The sequence below is a fragment of the Oncorhynchus kisutch genome, linkage group LG8 (assembly GCF_002021735.2).
Source record: "Oncorhynchus kisutch isolate 150728-3 linkage group LG8, Okis_V2, whole genome shotgun sequence".
Lineage (NCBI taxonomy): Eukaryota > Metazoa > Chordata > Actinopteri > Salmoniformes > Salmonidae > Oncorhynchus > Oncorhynchus kisutch.
The window spans coordinates 37,748,263-37,768,497 of record NC_034181.2 but is presented as its reverse complement, the minus strand read 5'-3'; the positions used below and the strand labels follow the sequence as shown (position 1 = coordinate 37,768,497).

Below are 20,235 nucleotides of genomic sequence, written 5' to 3'. Positions count from 1 at the left end.
GGTGATAAAGTTCACCATTCTCCTGTTTACAACTTGTATTATGGTATAAGAACAAGTCATACCTTTCTCCATCTCCCCTGGCTCTGTGAGATTCTTGATCCCAGAAATTCACTGACAAACAGGAGAGAAACCTGTTGGGTAGCATAATAATTTAATGACAGTAAACAGGTTCCCATCCCAAAATGTTTAAATTAATTACGCGAGAAATAGTGGTGACAACGCCTTTATGCGCAAATGTTATACGACTCGGGAAAGCATGCAGTTTATTAGGATACAGATTACAGATACAGAAATACATTTAGATGAAAGTGCACTATGATGAGCTTGATGCTCCTTTCCAATTAATAGTGAGGGTCTTATTCTGGTGACATGATGATAAGATGCTTGGCTGCTGTTTGACAAATAAAAATAATCTCACTCTCATCTGTAATAATCTCATGTACAGGATAAAATGTAAAAAATTCCACTCAAGCTACACAGAAGACCCAATCATGACAAAGCAAAAACAGGTTATTTAAAATGTTTTCAAATTTACTTTAAAAAATGTTCTTCACATTTACATAAGTATTCAGGCCCTTTACTCAAAATCAAACTTTATTTGCCACATGCGCCAAATACAACAAATGTAGGCTTTATTGTGAAATGCTTACTTACAAGCCCTTAACCAACAGTGCAGATTAAGAAGAAGAAAATACTTACCAAGTAGGCTAAAATAAAGAGTAACACAATAAGAATAACGAGGTTATATACTGGGGGCACCGGTACCGAGTCTGTGTGCAGGGGTAGTTGAGTCTTAAAATGGTATCCATGAGTTCATCTGACTCTGGGTAAATAAAACAAACACCCGAATCTAGCAGTTTTATCCCTTTAAAGCTTACTTTGTGGACTGCACCACCAGTCAGTGATAGTAGCAGGGATAAAAATAGCCATTTGACAAGACCATCATTGTCAACCCCCCCCCCCCCCAGTGTAACTACAAATATAAATGTATAATCCATGTTTTTTTTATTTTCTTAAAAGCACATGGATGCAAGTGAAACGGTAAGCAAAAACATGGAATTTGGTCATGTGAAAACGTGCCTTTTGGATTTTGTGTAAGATCACCTGCATTACGCAATGTCGGCACTCCACTTGTTAGAACAAGGAAGTAAACCTTGAAGGTTTTAGAATCTCCCTCTGGTGGACAAGTTGACCTGTTTAAGAAATGTGATTGGATGGTTGCTTAACATAATAGATCATTTTGCCAGGTTTACCTGAGAAAAGCTATCAGCTAGCCATTTTAGACCAAAGGTCTAAACAATGGGTCTGTACAAAAGTTTGTGAGTATGGAATCTGCAGTAAGGGAAACAGCACCACTGTCTGTATCCCCACCTATTGTTTCGTTGATGAAGCAGAGGTAAGGAGTGTTGCGCAAGGTGGTCATTTTGTTTTTGCAGTACACATTATGCTGTTCTATCACGCATACAAAGATGACCAAAGGACAAAAAAAACTGTTCATTATTTGCAGTCATGTCTTTGTAATATCGCAAACAGACGTAGCAGTTTCAGCATTAAGGGTTCTAGCTTTAAAGTTGGTAAACCAGTCTAAATACGCTATAAAAGTCCTGCCTACTTCCTGGATCATGTCCCTTCCTGTGCAGCGATATGCTTATGTTACTAGCTAGTAGCACCTAACAATGCAGTAAAACGTCAAAGCACAAAAAAAAACAAGGCCAGGAAGAATCCAATCAACAACCCAAATAGCACAGTAACAGTAATCCAAATGCAAACTATACGTATGTAAACGGGAAGAATTTCCACAAGATATACAAAGAATGATATGAACAGCAGTAGATACAAGTGAGCCATGTCAAGAATCCAGTATTTTAAATAAGTGTGTATAAACAGTTTAACTAAAATATAAAGTACAAGTACAAATATTATACTGAACCAAAATATAAAGCATGTAAACATGTAAAGTGTTGGTCCCATGTTTCATAAGCGGAATTAAAATATCCCAGGAATTTTCCATACGCAGAAAGCGTATTTCTCTCAAATTTTGTGCACAAATTGGCTTACATCCCTGTTAGGGAGCATTTCTCCTTTGCCAAGATAATCTATCCACCTGACCGGTGTGGCATATCAAGAAGCTGATTAAGCAGCATGATCATTACACAGATGCACCTTGTGCTGGGGGCAATAAAAGGCAGCTCTAACAACTACTGAGGGTAGTGCGTATGGCCCAGTAGGGCCAAGCTTCCTGCCATCCCAACCTGACAGTCAAAGACTCCAGTCACCCAAATCATAGACTGTTCTCTCTGCTACCGCACGGCAAGCAGTACCAGAGCACCAAGTCTAGGTCAAAAAGGCTCCTTAACAGCATCTACCCCCATGCCATAAGACTGCTGAACAATTAATCCCCCCCCCCCCCCCCCCCCCCCCCCCCCCACAGCTACTCACTGTTTATTATCTATGCAGTCACTTTACCCCTACCTACGTGTTAAAATTACCTCAGCTAACCTGTACCCCTGCACATTGACTCGGTACCCCCCCATTGTTATTTTGTGTTCGTTTTATTTGATTTTTTACTTTATTTAGTAAATATTTTCTTAACTGCATTGTTGGTTAAGGGCTTGTAAGTAGGCATTTCACGGTAAAGTCTACACGTGTTGTATTTGGAGAATTTGACAAATAAAATTTGATTTGACATTGCCACAGATGTCACAAGTTAAAGGAGTGTTTATGTAATAAAGCCCTTTTGTGGAGAAAAACAAATTCTGATTGGCTGGGCCTGGCTCCCCAGTGGGTGGGTATGATTTTAAGCAAGAGACATCTAAGCCTCCCCTAACACGGATGACGCTGGGCCAATTGTGCGCCGCCCCATAGGGCTCCTGGTCACGGCCGGCGGTGCCACGGTGCCACAGCCTGGGACCGAACAAGAGACATAGTGGCGCCTCAGCACTGTGATGCAGTGCCGTAGACCACTGTGCCACTCGGAAGGCTTAGATGTCTCAAGTTGAGGGAGAGTGCAATTGGCATTCAGGAATGTTCGCCAGAGCTGATGCCAGAAAATGACATTTTAATTTCTCTACCATAAACAATGTTTTGAGGCAGGTTTAGAGAATTTGGCAGTACGTCCAGTCGGCCTGACAACCACAGACCACGTGTATGGAGTCGTGTGGACGAGCGGTTTGCTGATGTCAACATTGCGAACAGAGTGCCCCATGGTGGCAGTGGGGTTATGGTATGGGCAGGCATAAGCTACGGACAACGAACACAATTGCATTTTATCGATGGCAATTTGAATGCAAAGAGATACCGTGACAAGATCCTAAGGTATCTGTGACCAACAGATGCATATCTGTATACTCAGTCATGTGAAATCCATAGATTAGTGAATTAATTTCAATTGACTGATTTCCTTATATGAACTGTACTCAGTAAAATCTTAAACTGTTGCGTTTATATTTTGGTTTAGTATATTTGTCCTACAGTACTTCACACATATTATACACACCTCAACCTAACATAGCAGGCGTAAAAGAAACACCTGAAACTAGATCCCTTACACACTGGTCTTGACGAGAAGGGGGGGGGGGTTCTCTTCTGCACTGTTCAACCAATCCAGTAAACTGTCTCAGCCTCCAGTATTTATGCTGCAGTAGTTTATGTGTCAGGGGGCTAGGGTCAGTTTGTTATATCTGGAGTACTTCTCCTGTCCTATTCGGTGTCCTGTGTGAATCTAAGTGTGCGTTCTCTAATTCTCTCCTTCCCTCTTTCTTTCTCTCTGAGGACCTGAGCCCTAGGACCATGCCCCAGGACTACCTGACATGATGACTCCTTGCTGTCCCCAGTCCACCTGGCCGTGCTGCTGCTCCAGTTTCAACTGTTCTGCCTTATTATTATTATTCGACCATGCTGGTCATTTATGAACATTTGAACATCTTGGCCATGTTCTGTTATAATCTCCACCCGGCACAGCCAGAAGAGGACTGGCCACCCCACATATGCTCTCTCTAATTCTCTCTTTTTTTCTCTCTCTCGGAGGACCTGAGCCCTAGGACCATGCCCCAGGACTACCTGACATGATGACTCCTTGCGGTCCCCAGTCCATCTGACCGTGCTGCTGCTCCAGTTTCAACTGTTCTGCCTTATTATTATATGACCATGCTGGTCATTTATGAACATTTGAACATCTTGGCCATGTTCTGTTATAATCTCCACCCGGCACAGCCAGAAGAGGACTGGCCACCCCACATAGCCTGGTTCCTCTCTAGGTTTCTTCCTAGGTTTTGGCCTTTCTAGGGAGTTTTTCCTAGCCACCGTGCTTCTACACCTGCATTGCTTGCTGTTTGGGGTTTTAGGCTGGGTTTCTGTACAGCACTTTGAGATATCAGCTGATGTACGAAGGGCTATATAAATAAATTTGATTTGATTTTTGTTAAGATGGAGTGTCACCTTGTTAACATCCAAAAGCGGAAGTTGTGTCACAGGCTCTCTTTCCATGTCCCCTGAAAACCGGAACACCCGGATGCTGGGGACTCGGCGAGGCTTTACGCACCCTGAGACACCCTCTGAGAGTGGGTGAATGAGATTTAAACATGAACACACATTGAAAACCTATTTAGCTTCAGCTATTCAAGCACAACAGAGGCATGGCAGTGACTAATAACAAAATAAACAAGGGAAACTTATAGGCAGGTGTAATCGTCATGTTGGACATTTTGGATTCAGAATGGGCATAAGCGCTGTAACCTTCAAATGGCAGCCATATTGGATTTGAGGCAAAATCCGTGGTGAACCCAAAGAGAATCTGTGGTGGCCCCGGACATAATTACAAGAGTAGGGCCTAAAGATACAAAATCCTTCAAGGAACCTTGGACCCCCCCAAAAAATTGAATTCCAAAGCCTGAGCCCACTTGTTTTCCATCGAGCTGGTTAAAATCGACTCAACATTTTTTGTTAAACATGCTGGCAAAAACGGCACCGCGCGTGCGTCCGCAATCGTGAGCATGTTGAGTTTGTCTATTCCGACCAGACGCGATCAGGATACGCAGGTTGAAAAATCAAAAAGAATTCTGGATCTTTGTAGAATACCGACCCATTTTGAGTGTTCTCTACAATTAATCCACAAATTAAAAGGGAGAAACCTTGTTGCTTTCTAGTAATCTCTCTTCCTTCAGTCTTTTTCCTCTGTGGATTTTATATGGTGGTTGGCAATCAAATTTAAGGTGCATTACTGCAACCAACTGGACTGGAGTGTGGACCTCGTTCATCTCGCAATCACCCCCGTGGGTATATGCTTCTAAAAACCAATGAGGAGATGGGAGAGGCGGGACTTGCAGTGGTTCAAGCACCTAAAATAGAGCCAAGTTTTATTTTAGCCAGGGATGCCAACTGAAAAATGTGACACTTTGTTGTTGTTGCCGAAAATCCCTGCTAGGGGGAAATGCAGGTTTTAACTAATTAAACAACAAAGAATATGATCTACATGATCAGTCTGCGTGTGTAAAATAAAGTGGTTAATGTGAACATAACAGCTAAAAAATTTAAAGAAAGCAATCCAATGTTACTTGTTGCCTAGACTTTACTGCAAATGACACTCTTGACAAAAAACATTACACTAATATTGCAGTTAGCCATGGCAGCCTTTACAATAGAATGCTTGTGACCACACACATCTAAATATTGCACTTAAAGTAAACATCTTAAAATAGAAATACAATGAAACAAACAGGCATTCTATTTTTGCTCTATTATAGTGGCCACTATAGTAGATATTGATCAAGTGCACAAGGCTACATGTGTGCAAAAATAACATTCACTGAGTAAAACATTTTATAATCCTCCCTCACAAGTGTTTCTGTCAAATTCAACAACAAAATCAATATCTTTGGGCTACACTGCACATTATTACATTATACATGTTCTGCCCGTGGACATCTGTTCTACAATGTGCCAGCAGAGCACGATACTGTTTGTTGGCATAATTGATCTCTTTCAGGCAGAGTACACCTGGCATACCCCTTTTTATCCAGTGAGAAAGAGGGAACGTGTGTTGTGTTCCTTTCACCTCTATAGTGGCATCCAGCTTAAGCCAGGCCCAGCTCCAGCTACACTTGTTAAACAAGCAACACCTCATTTTCACTTAATTCTCTCATTCTGAAAATTAACCACATACTGTAAAGGGAAAACATTAGTTAACAGATAGTGGTTTGCTAGTTAACATTTCACAGATTGCCAGGGTCCAGTAAGCAACCAAAGCGTTATAACTTGAGGAACGGCAAGGAGTCGTATACCAGTTAACACTATCGCGAATTGGTTAGGTTACTAATGTTAGCTCATCTGATGTTGTAGTGTTAGCTGTCGGCCTTTAATAGCCAGCTAATTTTCAAAAACTCAATAATTTGACCAGACAAGTTGGCTAATGTTGCTCAACATTTCTCTGGCTAGCTAAAGGAGAATTCGATCCAGCTAGCAAGATTCTTAACAATGCTAACCATACTTGTTCCTCCACACTTTCTCCCTCACCTCAAACTTTCCAAATGTTGTTGTTTTTCAGTTACAGCTCATGAAGTTCGTTCAGGGGACGCGCTGCTGTAAGTTAACTGGCAGAGCGCATGCTGATGCTGTAAGCAAGTTGGTTGTCTCGTCTCTCTTCAGTCGCGTGCTGCATTCTGTTGTTATGTGAAGGATTGGAGCCTTGATACAGCCAGTATTGCTCCAACGCCCCCCTCCCCCTCCTCCTCCTCCTCTCATCGGATCTACACAAATCACGTAGTTCACCTATTTTGGATTCAAAACAGCTAATTTCGCCAAAAGGTGACTAGTTTGCATGCCTGTCAGATGTCCGTTGACACGCGCAAAACGTTTGGATGTTATGATTGAATAACATGTAGGGGTACATTTATTTCGCTATGCTCGTGCACGCAACGCGGACGGTGTGTTGTGCATGCAACAGTATGTATTTTTTGTCAGGGAGGCTCATACAGCACGGAATAAGAGCAAATTTGACTTGGAAAGTTGTCTATTAATCAGCTACCAAAAAGTAAAGCTTACATTCATAAATATTCATAGTTTAATATGTCTTCCTATTGTATCTGTGTTTACAGGTATGCATTAAAGCATCCAAATGCTGTTTGTTTATGTATGTAGGGCAGACAACCGACTACTTTTATTCCACATTTTTGCTACAGTATATCAGAGCTTCCACTATTGGGTTACATGAGCTTATGCAGCCCATCCCCTTTCCAGCCAGGCATTATTCTGCATGTTGAGTTAATAACCCCTTGTGGCTAGGGGACAGAATTTTCACTTTTGGATAAATAGCACGCCCAATTTCAACTTCCTGCTACTCATGCCAAGAATATAAGATATGCATATTATTCATAGATTTTTATAGAAAACTTTGAAGTTTCTAAAACTGTTTGAATCATGTCTGTGAGTATAACAGAACTTATGTAGCAGGCAAAACCCTGAGGACTAACTGTTCAGATCCCCCCCCCCCCCCCCCCCTCTCTGTTCCCTGAATTGTCTTTGCCAAGGAATATTTCATTAGGAACTTGTTTTCAGTTCCTACCGCTTCCACGGGATGTCATCAGTCTTTGGAATTTGGTTGAGGTTATTTCTTTGTGCAATGAAGAAGTAGGCCAACTAGGAACTGAGAACACTTTTGTGAGTTGCGCAAGACGTGAAAAGCAGCACTGGTTTGTTCTTTCCTGTATTGAATACAGATTGCCCAGGCTACAATTTGATCGATTATTAACGTTTAAAAAATACCTAGTTGTATTACAAAAGTAGTTTGAAATATTTTGGCAAAGTTTATAGGCAACTTTTTAAATTTTTTGTAGTGACGTTGCATTTTTTGTAAGCTGTTTTCTTCTGGATCAAACGCGCTTTACAAATGGACCTTTTGGATATATATGGACAGAATTAATCGAACAAAAGGACCAATTGTGATGTTTATGGGACATATTGGAGTGCCAACAAAAGAAGCTCGTCAAAGGTAATGTATGTTTTATATTTTATTTCAGCGTTTTGTGTAGCGCCTGCAGGGTTGAAATATGCTAGCTCCTTTGTTCACTGCTGGTGCAGATGGTGCAGGCTATCAGATATTAGCTTCTTATGCTTTCGCCGAAAAGCATTTTTAAAATCTGACATGTTGGCTGGATTCACAAAGAGTGTAGCTTTAATTGAGTATCTGGCATTTTCCCTGGTAATTGGCCAGTTGAGACATTTGCGTCCCGCCTATCCCTAAGAGGTTTTTAATGGGTGTGCCACAATATCTTTAAATGTAACCATGTTTGTAGTAAACTATTTTACCCAAGCATCCATTTCATAAATCGGAGACATTAGGGATGTGAAAAAACATATTTTGCTTGTGAATTCCCAGCGCGCCTCTACAGGGTGCTGTTGGAGAGATGCATCGCTGAGGCGCTCCACCAATGTTCAATCAAATAAATTATGTATCAGATATAGGATATTGTAAAAAGAGTATGTGGCCTTTTTCTGTAGCCTACAGGCTGGAGATAAAATGGATGACAATGTAATGAGATGGACACTAGTGATGCACCGATATGACATTTTTGGCCGATAACAATATCTGAAATTTTCCTTGCCCGAAAAAACGATAGCCGATGTTTAAAATGTTAGCGGCCTTTAAAACATTCTAGTACAGTTAAACAGTTAACACACACGCAGCGGTCTAAGAGGTGTCACTATAGTCCCTGGTTCGAATCCAAGCTGTATCACATCCAGCCGTGATTGGGAGTCCCATAGGGCGGCGCACAATTGGCCCAGTGTCGTTCGGATTTGGCCAGGGTAGGCCCTCATTGTAAATAAGAATTTGTTCTTAAGTAACTTGCCTAGTTAAATAAAGGTTACACACACAAACACCACACTGACCAAAAAGTTATTTTGTTGGCATTTACGTATGTCCCCATTACCAGTAAAACAATCCAAACCTGTTTCTTTCACTTACTTGCTATGTTGTTCTGTTGTTCATTTGTTCAGACGTTCCATTCTCAACCAGGATTTCTATGGAACGCTGTTTGGGTCTTTGCATGTCAAAAAATATACCAAAATAACACTATTTGACGTGTCAAATAAGCTTGTTGACAAAACAGGACCTGAATATGACTGCACATAACATAATACTTAAATGCGTTCATTAATTTTAAAAGTAGTTATTATACTAGCACTCGCATTTCATATGTCACAGCGATTCATCGATACGTATGCTATGATGCTGGTAAAGTTGTCTCGCGCACCTACAGTGCTGGTCATAAAAAAATCTAGCTCTCTCATGGATGCAAACAATGTTCTCCCCAAAAACATAGCAAAACAATCTGTTTCAGTAGCTATAGTTAGCTAGCTAACTATATAGCTAGGTGTCATCATCTAAAATAACCCTAATTTATAAGACAGTTTTAATTATATTAATGGTGGTCGGAACCATCTATGTGAAGCTAGCCACAATAAGGATGAGTTACAATAGTGGACTTTGCGGTTCGCCTTCAAAATAAAAGCATGTCATTGACAGTGATGCAAATGCATACAAATAGTAGAACTATGCCTTAATTTAATAGATCACGCTAAATGAGGTTGGAATGTTATATAGAATCAACAAAAGACTATTTTTTAATTTGACAAATCTGTTAATCACACTGGATGTATTATACTTTAGAATTGCATTGGGGGCATACTTATTTCACTGTACAGCCTTACATATGGATTGTGGATCAATTACATGGTGTTTCAGTCTACTCAGTGACACCCAGAAAACATTAGCATTGTAGCTCTTATTGCGGGACTCAAACAACTGAATTGAGACACATTTATTGTCAACCTATGTGTATTGAACAGTATTCCAGAGATAAACAATACTGCGTGGATGTTAACTCTGAGCAGGATGTTCTGAAAAAATATATTGGGTATTGAGTAGACTGTTACCGCATTTCATTAATGCCCAATCCTTAGGTAAAGCTTTACAGTGCAATATGAATGTCAATACACACAATAGGCTGACTGGGGAGGTGATTTCACACAGTCACAGTCCAGCAATAAGAGCTACAATGCTAATATTTGTGTAAACTCTTCAGTTGTGTTCTGTGGGTGTCACTGAGTAGACTGGTACCCCATTTCATTGCTTCACATTCCAACCTTGTTTAACATTATCTAGTCTAAATATGGCATGATTCCACCAATTGTAACCTTCTCCATCCCTTTCAAATAGGTACTTTTATTTTGAAGTCAACCGCAAATTCCACTATTGTGCCTAATAGTCAGATAGAGCTTCACAGTAGCTTCACAGTGCTACTGATAGTAGTGGTGGCGCCTGCCTTGCAAGTGCAAATACAGAACACACAACATTCTATAATAGAGCTGTGTTATTTGACGTGTCAAATAGTGTTATTTGACACGCAAAGATCCAAACGGCGTTCCATAGAATGCCATGAAGCTAATAGCAGTGGCGCTATTACTGTGTAAGTCCGGTTGGGCAACATCTGAACAATAGCGCACTTGGTAATGTTAGTGTGTATCGGTGCTCAACCAGTCGCGAAAGCCAACATCACCCACAGCAGAGAACGGTTGATTGTCAAGGGCAATGAATTCCATTATCTTGGCGTTAATGGATTTCGCCTTTGAGTTGTCCCGCTGAAATGTTGTTACTATTTCAAATGACTGCTCGACTTGTTGACTGCTTGATCCACACAGCAGACATTGTGGGCTAGGTAAGGAATGCTGTGTTGCAGGTGAACCGCAAAATTGTACATGGTGTCACTTACCTACGTTGTATAGGTATGCACGTCAGCTTTGACATTGGTTTATCACATCAGCGTTAAACTAGACATCGGGCCGATACCGATGTTGGCATTTTTAGCTAATATCGTCTGATTCCGATATGTTCACCGATATATTGTGCATCCCTAATGGACACTTTTTAAACCATGCAGGTTTCTCTGACCAAACAGCCTAACCTAAAATGGTGCCCAATCCAACAAAAACAAAAGTGTTGTCATGTAACAAACTATCCTAAAAAATGTATCCTAAAAGCAGGCCAGGTCAAAGTAAAATGGACAATATGGAATGGACAATCACAACTGCTTTCCGGGAATTTCGCCCCATTGTCATAATCAGTGGTTTAAAGTTTGTCAATTTTTGACAAGTTGTCATAGCAAAAAATAAAATAATTCTGCACTTCCTGCTGTGTAAACATGTTGTAACTAGAGTCAAGATAATTCCCGATAAAGATGGGTAGTTGATATTCAGAGCTTAAATAGCCAAACTGATTAGTCACAGGAATCTGGACTAATAAAGCCAATGCAACAGCCTGTTTTACAAATGGTGGGCCTACCACATGGATGGGCATTCATACAATTCTATTGTGGGCTGATATGGTAGGCTACACCCCAGTAAGCACGGGCCGACGTCTTTTTTTGGTACAGTCCGGTCACCTTGATTTCCACATCCACCGACATTCGTTTTTGGTCCGGTCCAAATCTGAACCAATCATAGACATCTATGTTTGGTTCAGATTTTTTAGCGGCCTGGACCAGCCTTGATTTGACCCAAACATAGACGTCTATAAATTACGCACTTTCAATTTACAGTTAACCCAAAAATGAGCCTGATATCAACATTAGGAAAATACGTATTTTTCAACGTCCTGGAAAATATGTACACGGGCCTTAACAGTCCTCCAGACGATAGTGTATCCGTTAAGTAAATAGCGACCATTAGTGGCTGGCTGGAAAACAACATACTGCAAACTCCGATAACTCACTGCAGAGATTGACCAAAAATCACTTGCTGCATTTGTTATTAGAATCAAACTTGTGAACAAAATTAAGATGATCCGACTAACGGTTTGGCCACTCAATTAAATTGACAACATTTTCGTCCCAGCCCTAACGTTAGGTCTTGTCGCAGAAGAATTAACAAGGGGCGTGGAATCTGAACCCCTCTATTTGATTCACCATAGAAATCTGAAATTGTTTAGCATGCAAATAGTTAACGTTACAAAACGTGGCATAATTTACCAAAACGTTAACGAAATATATTGAATAGCCTACTTACACGTTCATACAGAGAAAAGGGGCGCCTCAGACAATGTTTTGAGTCCTCAATGTGCTAGCTAGCTTCGTAGATGTTCGTCGCCATGTTTTTCCCGCTCCTACAACAACATGTATCTTCTTACGTCTGCGGACCAAGCTACACTGGTGACCAGTAGCTAGAGACTACAAAGAACTCTGCAGTCAAGCAAGAAACCGGGTGGCGGTGCAATGCAAAAAAAAAAAAATCTGGCAATTGCCGCTAAAGCTCATCCCATACTGTCTCTGATGGGCCCTCGTACACACTGATTTATTTTGAAAAAAAGTCTACTGAACATACACTGTACCTATAAATTGTAGCCACTTTAACTAAGACTTGCATGTGATGTCATCTTTCGTATTTTCTAAAATAAAGTTGAATTTATGTAGACACCCTAAAATCTACTAGCGACAAATGTATTCGTTTCCACCTGGCTTTTAAAAGTGTCAACCCCGAATATGACCATAAAACATTTAGCTGCGCCAAAATTGGCGGTGTTTTGATATCCCACGTGGAATATCGTCCCACAAGCAGAACAACAACCGACCAGGCGAGTGTTTCTTGCGGAACATTTAACGTGTCGTACCAAACATTCCGCGAAAAAAAACGGGAAGCCATTTTAGTAAGGTACGTTTGCATGTTTTGTAAAAATATGACCGTTCAGTGAAAAATATTAAATGTAACACATTTCGTCCTACAATCTGAAATAATATAGCAAGTGAACTCTAACCTCAATGCGTTCAGCGTTATGAATCCATAGATTACTTAGACCGATAGTGCAGATCTAGCGCCCATGCACTAAGCTTGATGTGCATTCCCGGCGGTCGTGTCCCCCGTGGACCTGCTCATACATAAAGTATCCACCATTTAGCCTGCGAAGGCAACATGTTTCTCTAACTAGCTTTAATGGCGAGAAGGCGAAGAAAACGGGGAAATATACATATTTTATTAAACATAATTTTAATATTTTCGGACAATTTAGGATTTTGCACATCACGTTCTGCCAAGGGTATGCAACAACCTAAATGGTCTGAAATCGTACATTTGGTGCCTAAACTATAGGCTGCCTAGGCTATTAAGAGTAATTGATTCACGGCAGGATTTATATTGTGGATTGCAAATGTCACAAAACACTTGGTTAGCTTGTTTTGAATTGAGAAAATGCTGCTTTTAGCCGTTACAGTATCTAACCTGGAACGGCGAATGGAGCACCACATTAGCCCGTTACAATCAGCTGTATATTACATTATATTTTAGTTTTTCCAGTCTGATGGTGTGTCAGTCATGTAAAGCCATTCAGCTATGGCACACAATAAAACACTAGACTGTAAAGGCAAAGAGTGCAACCCTATTGTGTGTGGTTGGCCCTTCGTGACAAAGGACATAATTTGCATATAAATGACAACGTGTCATGTTCCCATCATGTTTCCTCTCTCTCCAGATGTGACAAGTGTCAGGGAGGATAATGTGCATTTGACTGCAGAGAGAGGAGATGATGCTCCCTGCCAGATTAACTTCTCAAATCATTCTGAACACCTGGAGGCTGCGTCACCATGGGACCTGCTACTCCAACCTCCCTAGCCTCTCCAGCAATTACCTGAACAATCAGAGAAAAACCACAGCCTCTACCCACCACCCAGAAAATAGCCCGCAATCATGGTTGTTAAATCCACCAACCAGACTTGATGCCACCAGGAAAAGACTGTTTAGCCTGTCAGCGGCTGGGATTGTCAACTCTGCCCCAGCGCCCATGAAACCCTACCTCAGATTAATGAGACTTGACAAACCAATCGGTTAGTAGCTTTAATGTTGACCTAGGGTTTGAATGTTATATTATGTGGTAGGTGGATAACTGATGGACTATAGATTTAACAGTCTGGAATCATAATTTTGGGTTGAAAATGGCTAGATCTGGACAGTAATAAACACCTACATTGGAACCTAGTGTCTGTACAGTAACATGATATACATGTCAGAGTTCTGACTACGCTTCACAGCCCTGTATAGATTTTTACTGACAGCCATTCTGAACTTGAGCACCACGCACAACAAGAAGTTGCCATCAGCCCTCCTGGTAATTGGGCAACTTTCTCATATTTATTGTTGTCTGAGTGAGGGAAATTATGTAAATTAAGATTACTCAATGTATTTTGAAAGACGAGATGTTGGGGATTATAATAAATACCGCTTTGATGTCATACAAGCAAGTCAAACCCCTGTGAGTCCAAATGTGCACTTCACATTTCCAAATTATAAAACTTGTCATATACAGTGTCAATGTTGATTATCACTATGTTTGATGTACAGTTACAAGATGACATGGCATCATAACCTGAGTTCTAACCCTATGTTTGTTTTATTGTGAAAACTATTTGTCGCAGAATACGCACCTAAATGCACTCGTGACTCCTTTTTATGCATTCCAAAATTACCAACCGTATTTCTGAATTGTCCTGTGACAGCCTAACACTGTAAGATATATATATATTTTTTTTTACTTCCCTAGTCAGGTTGGCAATAGAACAAGCTTTCAAATCATTCCCACCTGACCCAGATAGTGATTTATAATGGACTGATTTTAGAATAGGTTAACAACAACAGTAATTCAGGGATGCAGGGTGGTTTAGTTATTCAATGGCACAGCTAGGAGAGCGCCAAAAAGTACCTTATAGTTGGACTCTTCTTTGAGCCATAAAAGTGCATTGAAATTGCTTAGGAACTGCACACTTTGTAGAGGTGTGTGCCGACTTGGAGACATCAGTTAGTCCTCTCACATAAACCCGTGTCATTTTTTGTTGTTGTCTTATGTTGTACCTACCCCACATTTTCCAGGAATACTCTTATCATGTTACTGAATGTATCCAGAGTATTTTCAGATGTACTTATCAACAAATATGCCGAAAGTACAGAATGTAAAATGCACATAAAATCAACTGTGTAATGCTGGGATTCAGTCTTGTGTCAGGTGAACTCTTGTGCACTCACCTTTGGTCTAATTATTTTCCCATGATCTCCAAACTGTTCACTTTCAATTGCTACCATGGTCATGCATATGCTTTTCATAGTTATTTTTTAAGAACTATTTAAATTCAGCCCTATCCATATAGGCCAATTCCCATGAATGTAAAGGGTTAAGAGGTGTACGTATGTATGAGGTGTCTGAAACGCCATCAGTTGTTCTTCATTTAATGTTTTGAAACATTGATCTGATTGCCTGTTCTTTGTGACATAGGAACATGGTTGTTGTACCTGCCTTGCACTTGGAGCATCGGCCTGGCTGCAGACCCAGGCTGCCTCCCACATCTGGGCATGCTCACATTATTCGGCACGGGGGCCCTGCTGATGAGAGGGGCTGGCTGCACCATCAATGACATGTGGGACAAGGACTTTGACAAGAAGGTAATCTACTAGTTGTCACCTTTTTTTTAATATAGTATAGGCCTACTCATCGTTTTTGTTGAAGTCCTACCCCAGTCTCCTTTTCACCTCATCTGATTTACTTTAAAAAAAAAGGCACGTATCAATAGGTGGTCCAGGTGCCTCATGACATAGCACATGGGGAGGGGGGACTTTCCTCTTTTGTTCTCTGTTGTCCCTCAAGCGAGGGAGGAGACTGAGGAAATCAGCGGGGCACCATCAGACTAACTACTACTTGAATTTTGATCAAAACATACTTTTGTTTTGTCCTTTACTGTATTTTGACATGGGATATTGTTTTTCAACAGGAAAAGTAAAAAAAATCTATATCGCCGGAGGGCGTCTTTTTAAATCACACTTGTCACATAGTTTATGGCCAAAAGTAATTCATCTTTACTCAAAGCAGCACAAAATGAAACAAACTGCCATGAAAATGATACAATCAGAGGACTTAATTGAAAGGCTTTTGACTGTTTATTTTGCCTCATCTTTGTACTTTGCAGGTTGCCAGGACAGCTACTCGGCCAATTGCTGCAGGGGAGATCACTCAGATGCAGGCTCTAGTCTTCTTGGGGGGTCAGCTTTCTCTGGCATTGGGGGTCCTGCTTTGTCTCAATTATTACAGGTACATGCCCCATTCAAACCAAAGAACACATTAGCCAGCTGTAAAATACTTTTCTAAAATTAAATTAAGGCTAGATTGTGAAAGTGCACAAGATTGTGACCGGAATACTGTCTTGTCCACGAGCAGTCCACTTGGACAGATGTGATGACATTTCACTTTCCCGTTCACAGTATAGCTCTTGGAGCTGCTTCCCTATCTTTGGTAGTCACATATCCACTAATGAAGAGGATCACCTACTGGCCACAGCTTGTATTGGGTATGTTTTTGTAAGTACTTTTTAATCCGCATTGTTTCAATTGTCACAGATAGTAGCTTCCCCTTTGCAATAGATAGTTCGAGAAGTAATTAACCTTGCATGATCCAGAACTTCTCAGGGCGATCTGGACAAAAATCCATATCGCGATAAATGTATCCATTTTTTACGATAACTATGAATCAGCGCTTAAATTACAATAAAATATTTTTGGGGGAAGGTGGTAGAGCGTTATGGTAAAAAGTCATATTGCAATAAATGTAACTATTTTTCTCGATAACAACCAACACAATGATAAAGACATTTTTGATGGACAGTTACTTTACATTAGCGTCAGGGCTCCAGACCTAAACATTTTCAGTGCCAAGTAAGACAATGGCGATGGTGTAGCCTATGATTAAAAAAGTAAGCTATTGCATCTAACATATCCAGGAAATGCATGATTGATTTAAAAAAAAAAATGCCACCTGGCAAAATAGGATCCAGAATTATAAGATTTCTTTTGAGCTTTTCAGAGAATTATCCAACATCTTTGGGCATATTTTCCGTGTTTATATTATTCAACACCTGAGGAAGTGGGGACTCAAAACACTTAGCTAGATTTCTAAATGGGGTATTGTTGCTAGGTAGCCATGTAGGCTAATTGATTCATCTTTAAGTAAATGTAATGTCCTACAAAAACTTTCCAGTGCTAGGACTAGACCTATTCATTGCAAATGGCGTGCCCCGCGGGCGCACCAAAACCATCCTAACTACATCCTACTTCAGTTGTAAAGTGGTGCCATGAATTTTAATATTAAGAGGTGAGAAATATATTATATACTCACAGAAAAGCTGTGACTCTACTATCTGTAACTAGAACAACAGTAGTTGCTTTGAAAACTGTCTTTTTCCCGCAATAGCATTTTGCGCAACAGTCGTATGCTTGTGCTTCAGTAGTCAACAGTGAAACAGGGACATTCAGATACTTTCATAACAGGAATCGACATAATGCATTACTGTTGACCAAATAATGGTTTTAGAACAATCTACAGGAACGTTGTGTGGCAAAATGACTGACTTAAGAGGAACTGAAATCTCGGTGTCAGTCATTTTTGGTATATCGTCCCAGCTCTAAGCAGGAACCCATCTCCTTTTTCTGTAGCGTGAGGCAGGTGTATAAGTACACCCCCTGGACAGGACGTTAGTTTGTTGCAGGGCCTTACCCCCAATATGTCTCCTTAATGCTGAGTGCCAAGCAGAGACTCATCTGGTCCCATTTTTACAGTCTGATATTAATTGGCCAGGGTTCGAACTCCCAACCTTCCAATCTTAGGGAGGACACTAACCACAAGGCCACTGAGTTGGTCTTTGCAATAGAGCTGCCATATGCAGTGCATTTGGAAAGTATTCGGACCCCTTGACTTTTTCCACATTTTGTTATGTTACAGCCTTATTCTAAAATGTATTAAGGAAACAAATGTGCTCATCGATCTACACACAATACCCCATAATGACAAAGCAAAAACTGGTTTTAAGACATTTTTGCAAATGTATTTAAAATAAAAAGTATTCAGACTCTTTGCTATCAAACTTGACATTTAGCTCAGGTGCATCCTGTTTCCATCATCCTTGGAGTCCTTGGAGTCCACCTGTGGTAAATACAATTTATTGGACATGATTTGAAAAGGCACACACCTGTCTGTATAAGGTCCCACATGACAGTGCATGTTAGAGCAAAAATCAAGCCATGAGATCGAAGGAATTGTCCGTAGATTTCCAAGACAAGAACATTTCTGTAGCATTGAAAGTCCCCAAGAACACAGTGGCCTCCGTCATTCTTAAATGGAGGCAGTTTGGAATTAGCAAGACTCTTCCTAGAGCTGGCCGTCTGGCCAAACTGAGCAATCGGAGGAGAAGTGCCTTGGTCAGGGAGGTGACCAAGAACCCGATGATCACTCTGACAGAGCTCCAGAGTTCCTCTGTAGAGTTGGGAGAAACATCCAGAAGGACAACCATCTCTGCAGCACTCTACCAATCAGGGCTTTATGGTAGAGTAGCCAGGCGGAAGACACTCCTCAGTAAAAGACACATGACAGCCCGCTTGGAGTTTGCCAAAAAGGCACCTAAAGGACTCTGACCATGAGAAACAATATTCTCTGGCCGAATGAAACCAAGATTGAACTCTTTGGCCTGAATGCCCAGCGTCACATCTGGAAGAAACTTGGCAACATTCCCTACGGTGAAGCATGGTGGTGGCAGCATCATGCTGTGGGGATGTTTTTCAGCGACAGGGAGACTTGTCAGGATTGAGGGAAAGATGGAACAGAGCTCAGAACCTCAGACTGGGGCGAAGGTTCACCTTCCAAAAGGACAACGACCCTAAGCACACAGTCAGGAGGGGCTTCGGGTCAAGTCTCTGAATATCCTTGAGTTGCCCAGCCAGATCCCGGACTTGAACCCGGTCAAACATCTCTGGAGAGACCTGAAAATAGCTGTGTAGCAACGCTCCCCATCCAACCTGACAGAGCTTGAAAGAATCTGCAGAGAAGAATGGGAGAAACTTCCCAAATACAGATGTGCCAAGTTTGTAGCATAATACACAAGAATTTGCTTCAACAAAGCACTGAGCAAAGGGTCTGAATACTTATGTAAATAAGGTATTTCTGTTTTATATTTGTAATGAATTTGCAATAAAAAAAATAAGTATTTATTTGCTTTGTCATTATGAGGTATTGTGTGTAACAAATTAGTAAAAAAAGCAATTGAATCAATTTTAGAATAAGGCTGTAACATAACAGAATGTGAAAAAGGTCAAGGGGTCTGAATACTTTCTGAATGCTCTGTAAACAAAATAAAACACTTGTTTCTCCTCAGGACTGACCTTCAATTGGGGAGCACTGCTTGGTTGGTCAGCGGTCATAGGCTCCTGTGAGTGGTCGGTGTGCCTACCTCTGTATTTCTCAGGAGTGATGTGGACATTAATATATGACACCATCTATGCCCATCAGGTATGAAGTGTACACATGTGCTATGACTGTCATTTTGTGACAATTTAAAGTTGCTGTTGCAAATGTTGGTGCTTCCTCAGTTCATGCTGTTTGTTGGAGAACATTCTATATTGTTCTATGAATGACGACTCTGTTTATTATGTGTGCACTATATTCCTTCCTATTGTCACCAGGACAAAGATGACGACATCAGGGTAGGAGTCAAGTCTACAGCATTGAGGTTCCAGGAACAGACCAAGCCTTGGCTCAGTGGGTTCATGGTGGCCATGATGTCAGGGCTGATTGTGGCTGGGGTCAACGCAGAACAGACTCTGCCTTACTATGCAACACTGTCAGCTGTGGCTATTCACCTCACACATCAGGTGAGGGTATATTTGATATACTGTGTGCTAACATTTTAGTTTGAGATGATTCAATAATGATTTAGCCTTGGTTATGCAGAGAAATATCATTCTATGTGGTTATGTTAATGTTTTACACAGAACCCTCAACTGTGAATCATTCCTTAATAATCGAGACAAATGCATCCCAACAACTATTTTCAATGGATGTAACTGATTGTGATGCCTTTCTCTTTATCGGGTAGATCTACACATTGGACATCAACAAACCAGAGGACTGCTGGAAAAAATTTGTTTCAAACAGAAACCTTGGACTACTCCTGTTCTTAGGAATAGTCTGTGGAAACTTGTGGAAAGAACAAAGAGACAGTTCATTGCAAAATGATTAACTAGCGGTACAATGAACTTCTCAGAACACAAGATTTACATTCTAGTGTGCAGAGGACATTCTAGTTATATAGTAGTACACAACCCATTATTTTGTAAGTCTTGACCGTATTGGGTGTTGTCTCCTAATAAAGCTCATGTTAAGCTCTG

The 20,235-nt window shown here is 40.8% G+C and overlaps 2 protein-coding genes across 2 annotated transcripts in view; one reads left to right on the top strand and one right to left on the bottom strand.

The window, feature by feature from the left end:
* LOC109895727 (zinc finger protein 462-like) overlaps positions 1–12,348 on the bottom strand; it is a 23,302-nt gene extending 10,954 nt beyond the window's left edge. Inside the window, exons 1-2 of the mRNA XM_020489661.2 lie at positions 12,058–12,348; positions 63–131 (exon numbers count right to left, since the gene is read on the bottom strand). Coding sequence (XP_020345250.1) covers positions 63–72 — 10 coding nt within the window. The 5' untranslated portion in view covers positions 73–131; positions 12,058–12,348. The remainder of the gene's footprint in view (positions 1–62; positions 132–12,057) is intronic.
* coq2 (coenzyme Q2 4-hydroxybenzoate polyprenyltransferase) lies at positions 11,902–20,235 on the top strand. Its single transcript, XM_020489663.2, has 8 exons — positions 11,902–12,699; positions 13,514–13,865; positions 15,305–15,471; positions 15,993–16,114; positions 16,285–16,370; positions 19,224–19,357; positions 19,531–19,719; positions 19,944–20,235. The coding sequence occupies exons 2-8, from the start codon at positions 13,565–13,567 to the stop codon at positions 20,085–20,087; spliced, it is 1,143 nt and encodes a 380-aa protein (XP_020345252.1). The 5' UTR covers positions 11,902–12,699; positions 13,514–13,564; the 3' UTR covers positions 20,088–20,235.

Bases quoted from the DNA above. Each gene is read 5' to 3' on its own strand.
- coq2 (XM_020489663.2), top strand. From the start codon at position 13,565: ATGATGCTCCCTGCCAGATTAACTTCTCAAATCATTCTGAACACCTGG. The intron at 16,115-16,284 runs GTACATGCCCCA...TCCCGTTCACAG, and splicing joins CTTTGTCTCAATTATTACAG to TATAGCTCTTGGAGCTGCTT. The intron at 16,371-19,223 runs GTATGTTTTTGT...GTTTCTCCTCAG, and splicing joins CTGGCCACAGCTTGTATTGG to GACTGACCTTCAATTGGGGA.